The 15,598-nt window shown below is 54.1% G+C and overlaps 2 protein-coding genes across 7 annotated transcripts; both read left to right on the plus strand.

Annotated features, from left to right (window-relative positions):
* Nucleotides 1-2,768: 2,768 nt before the first annotated feature.
* On the plus strand, nucleotides 2,769-6,749 carry FXYD1 (FXYD domain containing ion transport regulator 1). 5 transcript variants are annotated; one of them, XM_063110996.1, is made up of 8 exons: nucleotides 2,769-2,889; nucleotides 3,593-3,786; nucleotides 4,097-4,161; nucleotides 4,640-4,672; nucleotides 5,095-5,169; nucleotides 5,311-5,347; nucleotides 6,254-6,303; nucleotides 6,483-6,749. In XM_063110996.1, exons 3-8 carry the CDS (start codon nucleotides 4,101-4,103, stop codon nucleotides 6,503-6,505), a joined length of 279 nt encoding a protein of 92 aa, XP_062967066.1. In that variant the 5' UTR covers nucleotides 2,769-2,889; nucleotides 3,593-3,786; nucleotides 4,097-4,100; the 3' UTR covers nucleotides 6,506-6,749. The 5 variants fall into 5 exon arrangements, with proteins under 5 accessions (XP_062967066.1, XP_062967068.1, XP_062967063.1 ...); XM_063110998.1 differs by having other exon boundaries at nucleotides 3,620-3,786; XM_063110993.1 differs by lacking the exon at nucleotides 3,593-3,786 and having other exon boundaries at nucleotides 2,800-2,889.
* A 231-nt stretch (nucleotides 6,750-6,980) lies between these two features.
* FXYD7 (FXYD domain containing ion transport regulator 7) lies at nucleotides 6,981-15,378 on the plus strand. 2 transcript variants are annotated; one of them, XM_063113075.1, is made up of 6 exons: nucleotides 6,981-7,060; nucleotides 11,610-11,639; nucleotides 12,985-13,059; nucleotides 13,176-13,218; nucleotides 13,381-13,421; nucleotides 14,996-15,378. In XM_063113075.1, exons 1-6 carry the CDS (start codon nucleotides 7,030-7,032, stop codon nucleotides 15,016-15,018), a joined length of 243 nt encoding a protein of 80 aa, XP_062969145.1. In that variant the 5' UTR covers nucleotides 6,981-7,029; the 3' UTR covers nucleotides 15,019-15,378. The 2 variants fall into 2 exon arrangements, with proteins under 2 accessions (XP_062969145.1, XP_062969146.1); XM_063113076.1 differs by having other exon boundaries at nucleotides 13,176-13,209.
* The last annotated feature ends 220 nt before the right edge of the window (nucleotides 15,379-15,598 follow it).

The following is a 15,598-nucleotide window of genomic DNA, read 5'->3' on the forward strand; positions in this document are numbered from 1 at the left end:
ACTTGTTACTCAATCCGAAATAGTAGTAATATTTATTGAGCACTTACTATGTGCCAGTCTTTACATGAATTTACTCACACACAGTCCTCACAACAACTTCGTCTCTACTTCACAGATGGAGAAACTGAGGCACAAGGAGGTTAAATGATTAGTTTCATGGCCCTGGTCAGCTCTAGGCCTAACCACTAGGCAGTACCACCTCATCGCCTGGGATCAGAGGACTCGCCCCTGTGACTGAGGAACACACACAACCTCTCTCCCCACTGGAGCACACACTCAGAGACTTGCTGAAGCACCAGCTCAGAGGTCACACAGATCTGAGTTCCAGGCCCAGGCCTAAGTTTTCCTGTCTGTCAAGTAGGGGCAATGGTGGCACCCACTTCCCAGTGGGGGAAAGGACTCAGCGATATGATGGAGGAAACTCATCCTCTTGGGGTTCGGTGCAGGGTAGTAGATTCTAGGCCCAGGTCCTAGCCCTGCAAACACACAGCTTGTGACTTAAGCAAGGCCACGCGGCTCTTTGTTTCCTCAGCTGAAGAACGGGTATGATAGACTTCTTTATAGGGTACTGAAAATGCAGATAAAGAGCTTAGTTTCAGGGACACAGAGGGGACAATGACAGGCCTGAGCCCACACTCATAGAGCAGCCATCCCAGAAGCATTTCCACTCTGTTTACAGTGAGAAGGGTGACGCCGATGCTATGACGGCAGCTAACTTTTTTCACTTACCGTGTGTCAGGCTCTGTTCTCTTTGTTTAACATAGATTATTTTAGGTAATTGTCCCGACCTCCCTCTGAGGTGAATGCTATTATTATTTTCTTCATTTTACAGAAAGAGAAATGAAGCCACAGAGAGGTTAAGTCATTTGGCCCACATCACACAGCTAGAAAGTGCTGAGCCACTCCACTGTGGGTCAGTCAGTGCTCCGGGGTTGGCCCTATGAAGGAAGAAAGCTGGATTGGCTAAGAGCTGGCCAGGTGCCCCCCTCCTGTTTGTTCCCTTGCTTCCCCTGACCCCCTCCCTGGTGCTGCATAAACATCAAGGTTATCATTAACCAGGGACTGCTGGTGACCCTGGGGTGCAGGCAGAGGCTGAGAGGGCTCCAACAGACAGGGATGAGGGAGCCTTTCGAACCTGCCTGGGTCCTCTGAGGCCACACGCACACTTGTGTGTGTACATGCGTGTGCACTCATGTGTGTGTGCGTGGCAGGGCTACACCTGGGCCTGGGTGTGATCATGACCAATTTCTTCCGATTGTGTCTTACAGAGCATGGTGTCTGACCATCTGAGGTGGGGGCAGTTTCTGTCCTTAACCACCAGGAGGACCTCAGGAGAATTAGCTTCACTTTGCTAAATCTCAGTTTTCTCATCTCTAAAATGGAGTTAACAATAAGACAATGTCAGATTCAGAGACCTCTGAGTCTGGCCCAGGGTTACACAAATGACCTTAGTGATTTCTCCATTTAATAGCATGGGAAACTGAGGCAGAGAGAGGTCACAAGGCTGCCCAAGGCTCAGGTCACATGACCAGGAGTGCAGAGCCCAGATCTGATCCCAGGTTTTTCTGTCACCAGGGCCTGTGAACCTGGCCTGTGCAGGAGGATGCCATGTATGTTGTACCCTGGAGGTCACAGAGGCTGCATGAACTCAGGGAAAGGCAAGTCCAGGGTTAAACACATGTTCGTGTTTTCGGAGTGTGTGAGCACAAGGCTGTCAGTCTGCATGTCCTTGACTGTGTGGCCAGCTGGGGGCCTGTAAGCCCATGTACGGGGGTGTGAACACCAGTGTGTGCGTCTGGTTTTGTAGTTATGTGTAAGAGGGGCTTGTATGGCAGTGTCTTTGACAGTGTTTCTTCTGTGTACCTGCTTTTCTGTGTGCCCATGGAAATGTGGGGCGTGTGTACACAGTCTGGTGGCTTTCATGTCTTTGAGGCCGTGTAGGAGTGCTGGCTGTGTGTCTGTATCTTTGAATGTATTTATGTGTGGTGCATGTATTTCTGTGTGGTGTGGTGTGTTCCTGGATGGCCATTTGTAAGTGTGTCTTCACAAAAGCATGTTTCTTTGTGACCATTTGCGAGAGTAGGTAGTTGTGTGGATATGTCTCTGTCTCCGTGTGTGTGCCCATCTGAGTGCATATGTGTGTGTGTATACACAAATGTGTTTGTCTTTGTGTTTTGTGACTGATATAAGAGGTGTTGGCTGCATGTCCAGTTCTTTGGGTTTCTCTGTGGCTGTATTATTCTGTATGTGTCTGCCTCTATGTTTATATGTATGTACATATATGTATTTGTTTGTTTTGTGCCTGTGTATCTGGATCTTTTGGTTTCAGTGTGCGTGTGTGTATGCGTGTGTGTGGTGTGCATCCCTGGGAGACCTCACAGTCAGCAGCAGACAACAAACACACACACACACATACACACACACTAATATCCCCCCCAAATGCAAAGGTCAGGGGTCAGTGGGCTCCTGAGCACTCAGACTGGGTGACCTTAGGCCCCTGCTGGGCCCAATTCCCAGGGAGCAGCACAGAAAATCATTGACACCATGCATGCGAGTGTGTGTGTGTGTTTGTGCGCAGGTTTCAGCTATCCAGTCCTTCACAGTCCTCCCTGCCTTTTCTGCAAGCCTGCTGCCTGCTGTTCCTCCATCTGAGCTGAGAGAGTTAAGCGGGCCAGGGCGTTCTGGGCTGGGGGCCGCCCCCTGGCCCCCCTCCAGCCCCAGCTCCAGTTACAGCCGCTGGTTGGGGAGGGCCAGGGTAGGGTGGGGCTGGGAGGGGAGCCTGCTGGGGGCGGCGCGTCCAGCTCTGGGCCAGGGGGTCCAAAGTGCTCAGCCCCCGGGCACAGCCGGACGTTTGGGGGCCTTCTTTCAGCAGGGGACAGCCTGATTGGGGTGAGCGTCCCCCAGCCCTCCCCTCCAGGCCTCACCCCTCGCCTGGCTGGGCTGCCTATTTTGGAAGCAGGAGTGGCCAGCTGGTGGTGGCTTCCCAGGCAGGCCTGACACCAGAGGGAGGGAGAGTGGTTGGGACATTGGGGTTCCACAGGGGTGGGAGTGTGGGTGCGACTGCCCCCTTCTTTGCTGCCACGTGTACACCCTGGCTGGATGTGGGGTTTGGACACTCACGTGTGTAGGTCTGTTTGTGTCACTACTAGGGGGCAACAGAGGCCCAGATGAGGAGTACTGTGTGCCTGATAGTGTCTATACCCCATGTTCTGCTCCAACCAGAAGTTTGGGGAGCTGGTGTTGTCGTGTGTGTGTGTGTGTGTGTGTGTGTGTGTGTGTGTGTGTGTGTGTGTGTGTGTGTTTTTACTCCTGCTCCTGGCATCTGTCTTCTATCTCTCAGGCCCATTAGTCTGGGCCTCATGTCACTCGCCCGGTGGTGTCTGGTTGTGAAAGATGTCATCCAGAAGTGGGCGGAAGGGGTGTTTTCCCTCTTCTCATGGCTTCCAGGAGAGGAGAGGGGTGGCCTTTCCCCCAGGGGCAGTCTGTGGCAATGTGACAGCCAGGCCTCACCCCAGCAGGGTTGTGCGTGACCCCCAGGTGGGGGAAGGAAAAGCTGTTGCTATGGTGGCCTGTGCAAGGCGAATTCCTCCAGGGTGAAGTGGGAGATATTTATACCCAGGGTCAGGCAGAGAGCGGGCGGGCGGCCGAGGGCAGGAGAACTGGGATTTTTGCTGGACACAGCGAGGCCGTGCTGTGCAGCAGGTGGGCCTTGGGCGTGCTCTGCTGTCACGCAGAGTGTCTGTATCTCCACCTGTGTGAAGCGGCATCCTGCTGTCCCCTGTCAAGGTAGGTTTGAGGAATCTGGGTCCTGCTCTAGGGAGGTGGAGGCCTGTGGGAGACCCCTGGGGACTCTGTGTGTCTCACCCCTGACCTTGCTTGTGTTATGTAGTTGTGTGACTCCCATTGTGTAGGTTGTTTTGGTGACACTGTGTTCCCGTGAAGTAGGGGGTGCCCCTGTTTCTCAGGGCAACGAGGCTGTAATACTGACCCTTTTGTGATTAAGTCCCTGGACTGTCTCTGACTTAATCCCTTGGATTCAGGCCCCAGTGGTCGGGGAACGAGGGTGCACATTTCTTGACCCTTGGTGTCCCCCCAGGACAATGGTGTCTCTTGGCCATATCTTGGTTCTCTATATGGGTCTCCTCACCATGGCTAACGCAGGTGAGTCTAGGGGACATGGCCCACTACCCACCTCAGCCTCCAGGGGGGCATGGGTAGGGGAAACCCCACAAGATAACCAACTTGGAGATGCCATCCTAAACTGAGTCAGTTAGTGTATGAGGAAATTGGGGGTCTCCACATGGGGTCCAGTCACAGGCTGGCATTTGGAGGAGGGGAGATGACACTCCAGGTCAACCAAAGGTCGTGGGGTGGGATGGAGGCTGGCTCCCTGACTGTGTGATGGACTCATAGACACCCTGTAATGAATAAGCAGGGAGGTGGAGGAGTTAGGTGACCCTGCCCTGCCCAGGACAAGTGCAGGGGGGCAGCTAGGACCCAGAGAGGGTGGGCAGCTTCCCAGAGTCCAATAGCCCCAAATTCTCAGCCCAAGAAGAGAGAGTCCAAAAGGGTCTCTTAATGCCCCTCTCTGTCCAGGATTCCAGTAAACATTCAATCCCTCGTTTCTCTCTCTTTCCAGAGGCTTCACAGGAATATGACCCATTCACCTATGGTGAGGGGGGCGTCTATCTTCAGGGGTCTGGGGGAAGGGCCTGGGTCTGCCTGTCCTGATTCTTCCTCCTCCTCCTCCTCCTCTCTCTCTCTCTCCCCTCGCAGTGTTCATATCCCTGTCATCTCCTTTCTCTTTCTCTGGCTCTGGCTCTCTGACTCAGTCTTGGTCTCGCCCCCTCTCTGTCTCTCTGTCTCTGTCTGTCTCTCTGTCTCTGTCTCTGGGGTTCTCTGTACCGCTCCTCTTGCCTCGGTCTCTCACGCACCTCCTGGCCCACGCTCTGCTGCCTCCTGCCCCTTCTCCTCTCCCTGACCCCCCTCACTGACCTCCCTTCTCTCCTCCTCCTCCCCGATCCTTCCTCCCTGCCGCTCTCCTACCCTCCCTCCTATCCTGCCCGCCCTCACCCCCCTCTCTGCTGCCCACAGACTACAGATCCCTGCGGATCGGTGGCCTGATCATCGCCGGGATCCTCTTCGTCCTGGGCATCCTCATCGTCCTCAGTGAGTACCCCAGCCGGCCGGCCCTGCCCCGTCCCCGCCCCGGCCCCGCCGCTCCGCCCAGGCGACGGCCCGCTGGAGCGCGAGCGCCGCACCGCGCCAGCCTGGAGGGAATCTCAGCTTCTCCTCCCCTCCCGCCCGCAGGCAAAAGATGCCGGTGCAAGTTCAACCAGCAGCAGAGGTAAGAGGCCCCGCGGGCTCTCGCTCGCCTCCTCCCGCTCTAGAGGGGCACGTGGGGTGAGTCCACTCAACCCGCAGCCAGAAACCCTTCCGCGAACATGTATTAAGCACCTACTATGTGCCAAGCCACGCCCTGGGACCAAGCGATGAATAAACCCGCTGCCCTGCCTGGCCGAGCTCCCAGCCCAGTGGGGGCGGTGGCCGTGGGTTCCAAACAGCCCCACAGAGATAAAGTCACAAAGTGTGATAGCACAAAGTGCTGGGAAAGAAAGAGCCGCGGTGAAATGAGATCACCTCACACAGCGGCCCAGTTTAGCTCCGAGTCCTGTTCCTAGCTCTTTGATTCATCTTTAAATAAAAACTTAAAGCACAGGAAATGTAGGAATGCCTTCGTCATGTTAAAACAGCTATAGACGGTGTTATAAGTAACAGCTATATTTATCGTGCGTGTGCCACGTGCCAGATAGTTTCATTAGCTATTATTTTATTTACCCCTCGCACCACCTCCGTGGGTAGGTGCTGTTATTAACCCATTTTACACATGAGGAAACAGAGGCACAGGGAGGTAAAGTCACTTTGCCCAAGATCGCTTAACTGGAAGATGGGGGTCAGACTGCCAGGCCACTCCTGGCAGTCTGCCAAGTGCCTTTGACCAGCCCCCACCCACCAACTTTAAGTCCGTTCCCCAACATTCCCGAAGGTTCTCACTGTTAACCTGCTTTTTCGTGTCACACACTTTAAACTGCCCCTGGGTACCCCTCATTTCTGGCGGACCCCGAGCCTGCACCTCGCCCATATCTGGGCCTCGGTACACCGGTTTGGAAATTGTGGTCTGTTTGGGGGGGTTCCCGGAAGGGCTGCCTCTCCCCTGCTCCATCCTCAATTCCCTCCGCCTCGTCCTTCCCAGGACTGGGGAACCTGACGAAGAGGAGGGAACTTTCCGCAGCTCCATCCGCCGTGAGTGTGGGGAGCCCGCGGGTGTTTGGGGGTGGAGACTGGTTCCCAAAGCCCCTTGCCTGGCCCTCCCTGGGCGCGTAGAGGGAAGCGCTTGGTGTGAAGCCCGAGGAGGGGAGTGGCCCTTCCTCCCCAGAGGCTGGGGCTGCCCGTCCTGACAGCCGGATTCTCGTGTCCCGCAGGTCTGTCCAGCCGCAGGCGGTAGAAACACCTGGCGCGATGGACCGCGGCCAGGTCCTGCAGCTCCGACGAGACGGGTGCGGGAGCGTGGAGGAGGGGCCGAGCGCCGGTGCGAGCGCGGCGCGGAGCAGCACCCTTTCCACCCCACAGGAGTCCCCTGGCACCCGACGCCTCCCACTCCCCGCCTGAGCGCCCACCGCCACCTCGACTGCCTCCTTCCCCAGCCCTGCCCCCACCGACTCCCAATAAAACGCGCTTTTCTCCCCTGACAGCGCTTTGTTGATCTGCCGGTCCCTCTGCGCGAAAGCTCGGCGCCCCCTTGGCCCCGGCAGGGGGCGCCCTCACCCTTGGGGAAGGGGCGGGGACGTCGGCAGTGGGCGGGGGCGGGGGCGGCCTGGACGGGGGCGGGCTCCCGGGCCCCCATTGGCTGCGGGCCCCCCACACCAGGGCTCCCCCCATCTCCCCCCCCACGGCCGTCCGTCCCGCTTCCAGCTGCTGCAGCCGCGCCTTCGCCGACTCGGCATCCAGCAGCCCCTGCTTCGGTCCAGCATGGCGACCCCGACCCAGACCCCCACCACGGGTGAGCGTCGCTTGGGGAGGGGGTGCAGGGGGGCTCCGGTATCCGAGAGCTGAGAAGAGAGGGTGTGGGGAGGTTCCAGAATTGCTAAGGGAGGGGAGGGGGTGTCCGCTCCTCCCGTGGGAGGAGGCCCCTGTAGTGTACCCCTGGACGCTCCTCTTGGTCGCTTGGACAGCGCCTTCCCGGCGGTGTCGCCCCGGTGCGGGACCCGCGGTTAGAGAGTGGCAGTCCTGGGAGAAAGGATGCTCGGACAGGTCGCTATGGCAACCGGGTGGCTGGTCCAGCACAGTGGTGGTGGCAGAGGGGAAGACGTGGGCTTCGAGGGTGGGAGCGGATGGATCTGCAGCCAGAGAGGTTCTCGCAGATTACAGGGTCCCTGGGGTGGGCAAGGGGTGGGGGTCCGTATCCCTCTTCCTTCCAGCTGTCTCCTATGGTGGGTGTTTCCTGAAATCCCTGACAGGCAGGTTCAGAGGGAAGGAGGGAGAGCTGGAGGAAGTGAGAGAGAGAGAGCGATGGAGAGAGAGATAAAAAGACATATGGATAAAGATTGACTGAGAGAGCCTGAAAGAGATAGAGTGAGACCAAGAAAGACAGGACATCCAGCATCAGAGAAACAAAGAGAGACACAGAGAGAAATACACATAGATATGAGACTAGGAGAGATTCGGAAAGAATGAAGGGGAGAGGCAGAGAGCGGTAGATAGAGATGCAGAGAGAGAAAATCGAAGACAGAGGGACACTGAGATTGAGACACTACGGACAGGGAAGCACAGAGAAAGAGACAGAGGCCGAGAGAGACCCACACGGAGAGGGAGGGGTAGAAAGGGAGGAGGGGGGAGTATGGGGTGGGGCCCAAACCACTGCAGTGAACCACCATGGGTGGGAAGGGGCTGGTGGGACCCACCTTCCCAGCACACATCCAGTAGCGTTTTCTGGCTCCGGAGTGCATTTGGGTATGCACGTAGATGCCCCTCCCGCCCCATCTAGCCGCACACTGGTTTACCTTTCACACCCATTAACCCAGTTATGCACCCAGTTAAACACTCGCTTCCACCGTTGGCCCCTAACAGCCCCTTTGCTGAGCCTGCTTCTGCAGAGCAAGGAATAGAATGCACTAATGAGGCGGCAGGGTGCAGGGCAAAGGTTTTCAGCACTAAGGGCAGGGCCAAGGGATAGACCAGGGGTGCTGAGAAGCCCCCGGTAGTGAAGAGAACCCCAATTCCACGCCTTCCCTTCCCCCTTTCCCAGCAGGCGGGGGCTGCTGCACTGAGCCATATCTGCAGAATCCGAAGCAGGGCGGGGGGGGGGGCCTGCAGAGGCTGGAAGCCACCCTAGGGAATGGGGGCAGGGCTGAACCGGCAGACCTGGCGGGAGCCCAGGTCTTCTCTTTGCAGAGGTGGTGGTTAGCAGGATCGATGGCAGCAGACGGGCAGAGGTGGGAGGACAGACTCATCAGCACTCCGTTTTCCCAGTCACAGTATGAGAGGGGACCGCAGGTCTTGGGAAACCCCAGGGGAGGAAAAGCATGTTGTGCATTGCAATCTGCCCAGAGAAACTAATTAATGAATTATTGGGGAGAGCGATGGAAGGAGATAAGGCTGTCTCTGCCCTGTCAGGGAACAGGAAGGAGAATTAGGGGCAAACAGAGAGGAGATGCATGACCACAACTGGGCCTGGGTCCCTATCCCCGAGACTGACCCTCCTCTTTGCCATAAGCCAGTCCTTTAGGGGCAAAAACAGCAGGTACAAAAGGACGGGAGGGATTCAAGATTGGGCTCAGAGTCCGAAACCCAAGCCTCACACAGGACCCCACCCAGCTTGGGGTGCTCCAACCCATCACCTGTCTTCAAGATGCCCCAGTTGCCATAGCAACCACCTCCTTCCTGATCTCTTCTTGGCAACTGGCCAGGAGTAGTGCACATTCCTTCTCCTGCCTCCTGGCTCCACCCTTAGTCCAGCCTCGCCCTGAGGACCTAGATGCTGGGGCAGCAGGGACCAGAGGAGGATCTTCTGCACGGAGTACCCACCACCCAGGGAGGAGCCAGAGGATTCTGCTTACCCAGCGGGTTCCTGATAACTTTTAGGGAGGGAGGGTGTGTGGAAAACCAGGAGACAAAAGTGAGATAATGCAACTGCTCCACCCCTGATGCAGCCTACTGCAGTCTAGGAGAACCTCTCATTCATTCATTCATTCATTCATTCATTCATTCATTCATTCATTCATTCCAGAAAACTTCTTTGAGAGCTTTTCACATATGCCAGGATTAACAGCAGACATGAGTCAAATTTACTCACTGTCTGGTGGGGGAGCTAAGACTGACCCTCCTCCACAGGTGACTCTAAAGCAAGTTCCCCATCTTGATGCTTTTCAGTACCACCTTCATGATTTTTTCCCAATTAAATGCTCCTCATGCTGCTATTTATTTAATACTTTTCCTCCAAAGGATTAACTTTTTTTTTTGTGACCGGTAAGGGGATCGTAACTCCTGGCTTTGTGTCATCTGCACCGTGCTCAGCCAGTGAGCGCACCGGCCATCCCTATATAGGATCCGAACCTGCGGCTTCAGTGCTCCCAGCGCTGCACTCTCCCGAGTGAGCCACGGGGCCGGCCCCAAAGGATTAACTTTTTAATAAGCTGTATTTTATATATCACCACCACAACTGGAAAATCAGTATTTTTTGCCTTAAATTGAAAGCATAAAACAAATCTTAAGCAAATGACTCACTTTTCTGGGATCAGTGTCCCACTTTTGTGAAGTGGGGATGAAGATAGCATGTATATCAGAGTTTTTGTGAACATTAAATGTACTAATATCTGTAACATGCTTAGAAGAGAGCCTGGCACAAAGTCAGTGCTATTCATTGCTGGTTACATAAATAAGTAAAGGACAAAACCTAAAAATGTCACATAAAATTCTACCTAGATATTATTCCCTGCTGAAGGCTCTGTAATGGCAGAGATTTAAAAGGGTTGGAGGGTGTTCAAGACACCTCAGCGCCAACCTAAGACTTCCTTTTTGAAGACTTCCTCTTTGAGACCTGGGAAGGGCAAACTTCAGGTTGTGTGAATCAGTGCTACTCAGGGTCTTGCCTCAAGGCCACCTAACTCAGTCAGTTTAGGCTAGAGCATGTTGTGGTAACAAATAGTACCAAAAGTCTCAGTGGCTTAGGACAACCAGGGTTTATTTCTCACTAAGGCTACATGTCCATTGCAGGTTGACTCTGGGTCTCTAGTCACCAGAGAAAACTAGAGCAGCCACCACCTTGAACATTCAGGTCACCAGGCCAGAGGCAAAAGAGAGCCCATGCATGAGCACTTAAATGCTCCAGCCTGGAAGTGGCAATGACACTTCCACTCATAGCGCATTGGTCAGAATGAGTCACATGGCCCCACCAACCTCAAGGGAGCCATCCATCGCTGAGCCTAGAAGGGGGAAGAGGAATACTAATGACAACACCTGGCATCACCCTGGCACCCCAGCACCCCTACCCTAGTGGCACACACTCCACAGAATTCTGCTCTAGACATGGCTAAATCTAATAAGAACTGTCAGAGCCATCAGGATGGACTTCTTGAATGGGAAAGATGTTCTGAGCTTTCCTGAAGGGAGTATGGTTGGGGGAAGGGAGGTGGGAGATGGGGTAAAGTAGATCCACAGACACATGCATTTTATCCACACATTAACATTTCTGAAATTGGGGTGAATTTTCTAATGGATGGGTATGTTTCATGTGATAGAGTTACATACATTGTCACACATACACGGATACCAGGAAAGCTATTACAAAATCAATTTGAATCTTAGAGTCAATGGTGTCTTAGAAATAACATAGGCTATGAATCAGCATGGCTCCCCTGCACTGGATTTGGTGGCAGGAGCAAGCAGATGAGAGCAGTAGCTGTAGCGCCTGCCCTTGGGAGCTCTCAGATAACTGAGAAGTTTTAGGGAATATTTAAGGGAAGCTGATATGTTCAGTGGTCCACCAGTGGGACTGGTGTCTATTAACCCCCTGGCATCATATGCAAATAGGAGTGTATATGTGTTTTTTAGAGAATGAGTCCATAGCTTGCATCATATCTCCACAGGGGTCTGGGACCAAGACTGCCATGTATGGTTGGGTAGATTGTGCACTGCACAAGGGGTGGAACCGATTGATGGCATGAGTGGGGACTAGAATCCAGCATATGTGCTCTTCAGGCCTTTTCTCTTACCTGAATCACCCAGAGCAAGGGGTCTCTATCTGATTTCCACAAAGAAACTATTAGGCCAGTGGCCCCATCTGGACCCTCAAAAAATGTTTTTTGTTTTCTTTTTTTTTTTTCAAAGATGACCGGTAAGGGGATCTTAACCCTTGACTTGGTGTTGTCAGCACCACGCTCACCCAGTGAGCTAACCGGCCATCCCTATATGGGATCCGAAACCGGGGCCTTGGTGTTCTCAACACCACACTCTCCCGAGTGAGCTCCGGGCCGGCCCCCCCATCAAAAAATGTTAAGACACTCAGTGTTGAAATATTTTTTCCCTTTCTTTCTCTGCTTTCCTTCCCATAGCTCCTGAGGAACCTGACCCATTTTACTATGGTAAGTGTCAGGTTTTGTGTTGGGGGTACCCTGGAGCTGGATGGAGGGGTGACTGCAGGTTCCCACAAGTCACTGCTAGAGTGGCTTTAGCTATGGCCACAAGATATGTGCTGGGCTACTGGTCATGTGATCATGCGGGTACAGTTCCCATCAGCTGGATTCCTGGAGGGCAGATCCAGATTGAGGAGTTAGGGACGGGTGGTCTCACACTCTCTCTGCGCCCCCTTCTGGCCTCAGCAGGACTCCAGGCTGGTATGTTGGAGTCATCAGAGAAGCAGAGGAGGGAAATCCCTAAAAGCAATAACTCTGTGGTCAGGCTGCCTGCATTTGAATTCTAGTTTATCCACTCACTAGCTGGGTGGCCTGTGGCACCTGACTTTGCCCCTCTGCATTGGGTATCGTAATAGCTCTCACTATGAGGACACTGCAGTGAACAAGACAGACTAGAATTTCTGCTCTCCTTGACCTTACACTCAATGGGAGAGAGACAAATACTCAAGAAAATAAATATAAAAATTATTTATTAGACAAGAATATTATTAGACAAGATTATTAGATAAAGAATAATTCCTATGAAGGAAAATAAAGGATGGAATGAGATTAGAAGTGTTGAGGAAATGATGAAAAATCCTAAATAGGACAGCCAGAGAAGGTTTCACTGACATTTGAATAAAGCCCAGAAGTTGGTGAGGGAGGGAGCCACGTGGATATTTGGGGGGATGAGCTTTCAGGTGGAGAGAGCCACAAATGCAAAGGTGCTGAGTTAGGACCATGCTGGATATGCTCCAGGAGCTGTTGAGAGACCAGTGTGGCTGGAGCAGAGGATCAGTGAGGACAGTGGAATGGGATGCAGGGCCCGGGGGCCCATGGTGAGGACTTTGGTTTTTCCCTGGAGCACAGTGGGGCCAGGGAAGGACTCTGAGCTGAAGAGGACCCTGATTTAACTCAGATGGTAACGGGGTCATGTGGCTGTGGGGTGTGGGGGTGGGGGCGGGGTAGCAAGACTATAGGGAAGGCTGCTACAGTAGTCCAGACAGGCGACAGTGGTGGACAGGACCAGGATAAGGGAGGAGGTAGTAGAGGGAGATGATTAAATATATAGCTAGCGCTGAAGAATCCAGACGGGGCAGGGGAGGAGGGGAGAGGGGAGAGAGGTCAATGGGAGCTCACAATGCCCAAGCCCGTGTTCTGGATCCTCACATTAACCCACTGGAGGAGTGTCCAGCATGGCCTGCAGCATCCCTGACCTCTGGGCTCCTGGCTGAGCAGGCTGAAGGCAGGACTGATGCTCCAGGTGGGGCTGAGGTGCCGCCCCTGTCATGACGTCCTTCATTGTCCTCCCCAGACTACGACACGGTGCAGACTGTGGGCATGACTCTGGCGACCATATTGTTCCTGCTGGGCATCCTCATCATCGTCAGTAAGTGTCACCCCTTCCTGGGCTTCCTCGGTGTCCCTGGGCACCTCCAATCCCCACATGGGCTTTTGTCCATGTCCTGTGTCCTGTCTCCTTGTTCTGTCTCTCTCTCCTAACAGGCAAGAAGGTGAAGTGCAGGAAGGCGGACTCGAGGTCTGAGAGGTCTGGCAGCATTGGGGACAGAGGGGGTAGGAGGGAGGGACAGCCTGGGGCCTCAGGGTGCTTCCCTAACAGAAGGGCCCCCTGGGACTATCCCATGTTTCTCATAAAGCCTGTGGCTGTTAAACCTCTTTACGCTTTTCTCTCCCATCTTTGCCTCCACAGCCCAACATGCAAATCCTGTAAATCGGAGCTTCCCTCCTCAGGTGAGGGTGAGAAAGTGTGTGGTTCTGGGAGGATGTTAGATGGGAGTAGAAAGGAGCATCCTTGGAGTAAGGGTAGTCTCTCTGGAGGGACCAGACATGGACTTAGGACAATTCTGTAGGAGGCTGCTACCCCGCCGATAAAAGATGCTAAACCATGGGGTGGCAGTGGGATGTGAAATGCCCAAAAGAATCCACGAAGATTCTCAGAAACAAATACATAAGCCTATAAAAGCAAGGACAAACTAATTTCTCAGAGTAGAAGTCCATAAGCCTGTGAAGAGAGGGGCCCAGTGTGGAAGATGGACATCTGCCAGTCAGAATGAGAAAGAGCTGAGCAACAGAGAGGACAGGTGGACAGAATGTTTCCCAGACTTTCTAGATCTAGATCTTTCTGGGCAGATCTAGGATGAAACGACTGAAGGAGAGGAAGGAAAGGAGAGAGGGAGGGAAGTCTTCTTAATAATTTTATCAAACTAACAAAAAGAGATGCATAGAATACAGATTTTAAAATTCATGTTGGAAAAGGGAACATTTGGGGGTCTAGGGAGTATGAGGACGGAGGAAAAAGTTGGCAAGTATAGAAGAGGGATAAAGAATGAAGAGGATGGACGAGTTGGAGGGCTGGAGGGTGGAGGAGCGGGAGTGGTGGAAGGAGGGAAGGTGAGGGCTGGGGGTGCTGGAGGGGGTGGAGTGTGGGGGGATGGGGTGGAAGAGGGAAAGAAGGTTGGAGGAGGGGGATAGTGGGAGCCGGAGGACGGGGGGGTGTAATGGGAGGGAAAGAGGGATGTAGGATGCAGGAGGGGACAAGCTTGTAGATGAAAGATTGTGACTCCTTGGGGGTGTTAATTTTAATTATATAAAAATATCTTGACCCGTTTTTAGTGGAATTGTGTCCTTTCCAGGGCCTTTTAAAAATCAGCGATGGGAATCTCTCTGCTTCTTATAAATTTCTTATAACTAAAAACGGGGGTGGTGGTGCTTGGGGTACTCAGTATTTGGGGGAATTGGGTGTGGAATTTCATGTTCTTTCAATGAAATTTAAAAGCATGAATGGAGCACTTTATGGATGATTGGGAGCTGGTTTTTAGCTCTGGCACCTGGGGCACAGTTAAAGAACATGTACAGGATTCTGACCCATCCCAGATGAATGATGGTCCCAAATGGGTGGGAAATGAGGGAATTCCTGTTACATCCAAATGTTCAGGATACAGCATATAAGAAAGGAGTGGGGGTGTAGAAGGAGATTGGGAGCATAGAAGGGGAGATGGAGGCCCCCTTTCTGGAAGGGGGACACCCCAAGAAAGCTTAGGTTGGGCCAGGGTCACCAGCCCCATCACAGGTGCGTTCCCCTCCATGACAACACTCTGTGGGGCAGGACAGCAGCCACAAAGCCACATATAAACTAGGCATTAGAATGTGGGGAGGCAAGACAGCTCCCCAGTGCTAGCCCAAGGGTGACAGTCACTGAGGGTCTGGCTTCCATGGTGACTGGGGATCTAGAGCCCACTGGCTGTGGAGAGGGTAACTGCTTCCTCCCTTCTGGTGGCTGACACCCTCTCCCCCTTTTCTCCCAGCCCCTGGCGGTGGTGGCGTGTAAAACCAGCCCCGGGGAACCTCCACTGCTGTCCCTGCCTGAGCGCGGGAGCCTGAGGACCGGGTGGAGGCGGTGGGGAGCCCAGCCGTGGCTGGGAGCACTCCCCGGAATGAGCCGCCCCACCCACCCCAAGGCTGGAGCCGCTGCACCCCGCTGTCCCTCCTCAGGCCTTGGCAATGACGATTCCCCAAAGAGCCTGTCTGCATCCCAGACCCAGGGACTCAGGCCTCCAGCTCCTGGGATCCGGGAGTCCACCCCCATCCCCCCAGGAGCCCCATGTACTGCTCCCCGGCACCTCCTTGTCTCCTCCCCAAAGATCCGCTCCCCTGGCCCGTCGGTGTCCGTGTCTTGAGCTTTAATAAATGTGCATTTGGTTTTCCCCCCTGTTCTGTCTGTGTGTTCGCATCTGTGGGGACACTAGGGGGGAGGCGGAGGGCCACAGAACGCAGCCCGGGCTAGCTCTCCCCTGCGTGCCCGGAGTTGCCCCTTCTGCTCCCGTCCCCCGTGCCCGAGCTGCCTCCTCCTCTCTCTGGGCTCTCGAGTTTCCCTTCCCTCCCTCAGCACCTCCGGAGCTGCGTCTTCC

This window comes from Cynocephalus volans, chromosome 10 (assembly GCF_027409185.1).
Source record: "Cynocephalus volans isolate mCynVol1 chromosome 10, mCynVol1.pri, whole genome shotgun sequence".
NCBI classification, from domain to species: domain Eukaryota; kingdom Metazoa; phylum Chordata; class Mammalia; order Dermoptera; family Cynocephalidae; genus Cynocephalus; species Cynocephalus volans.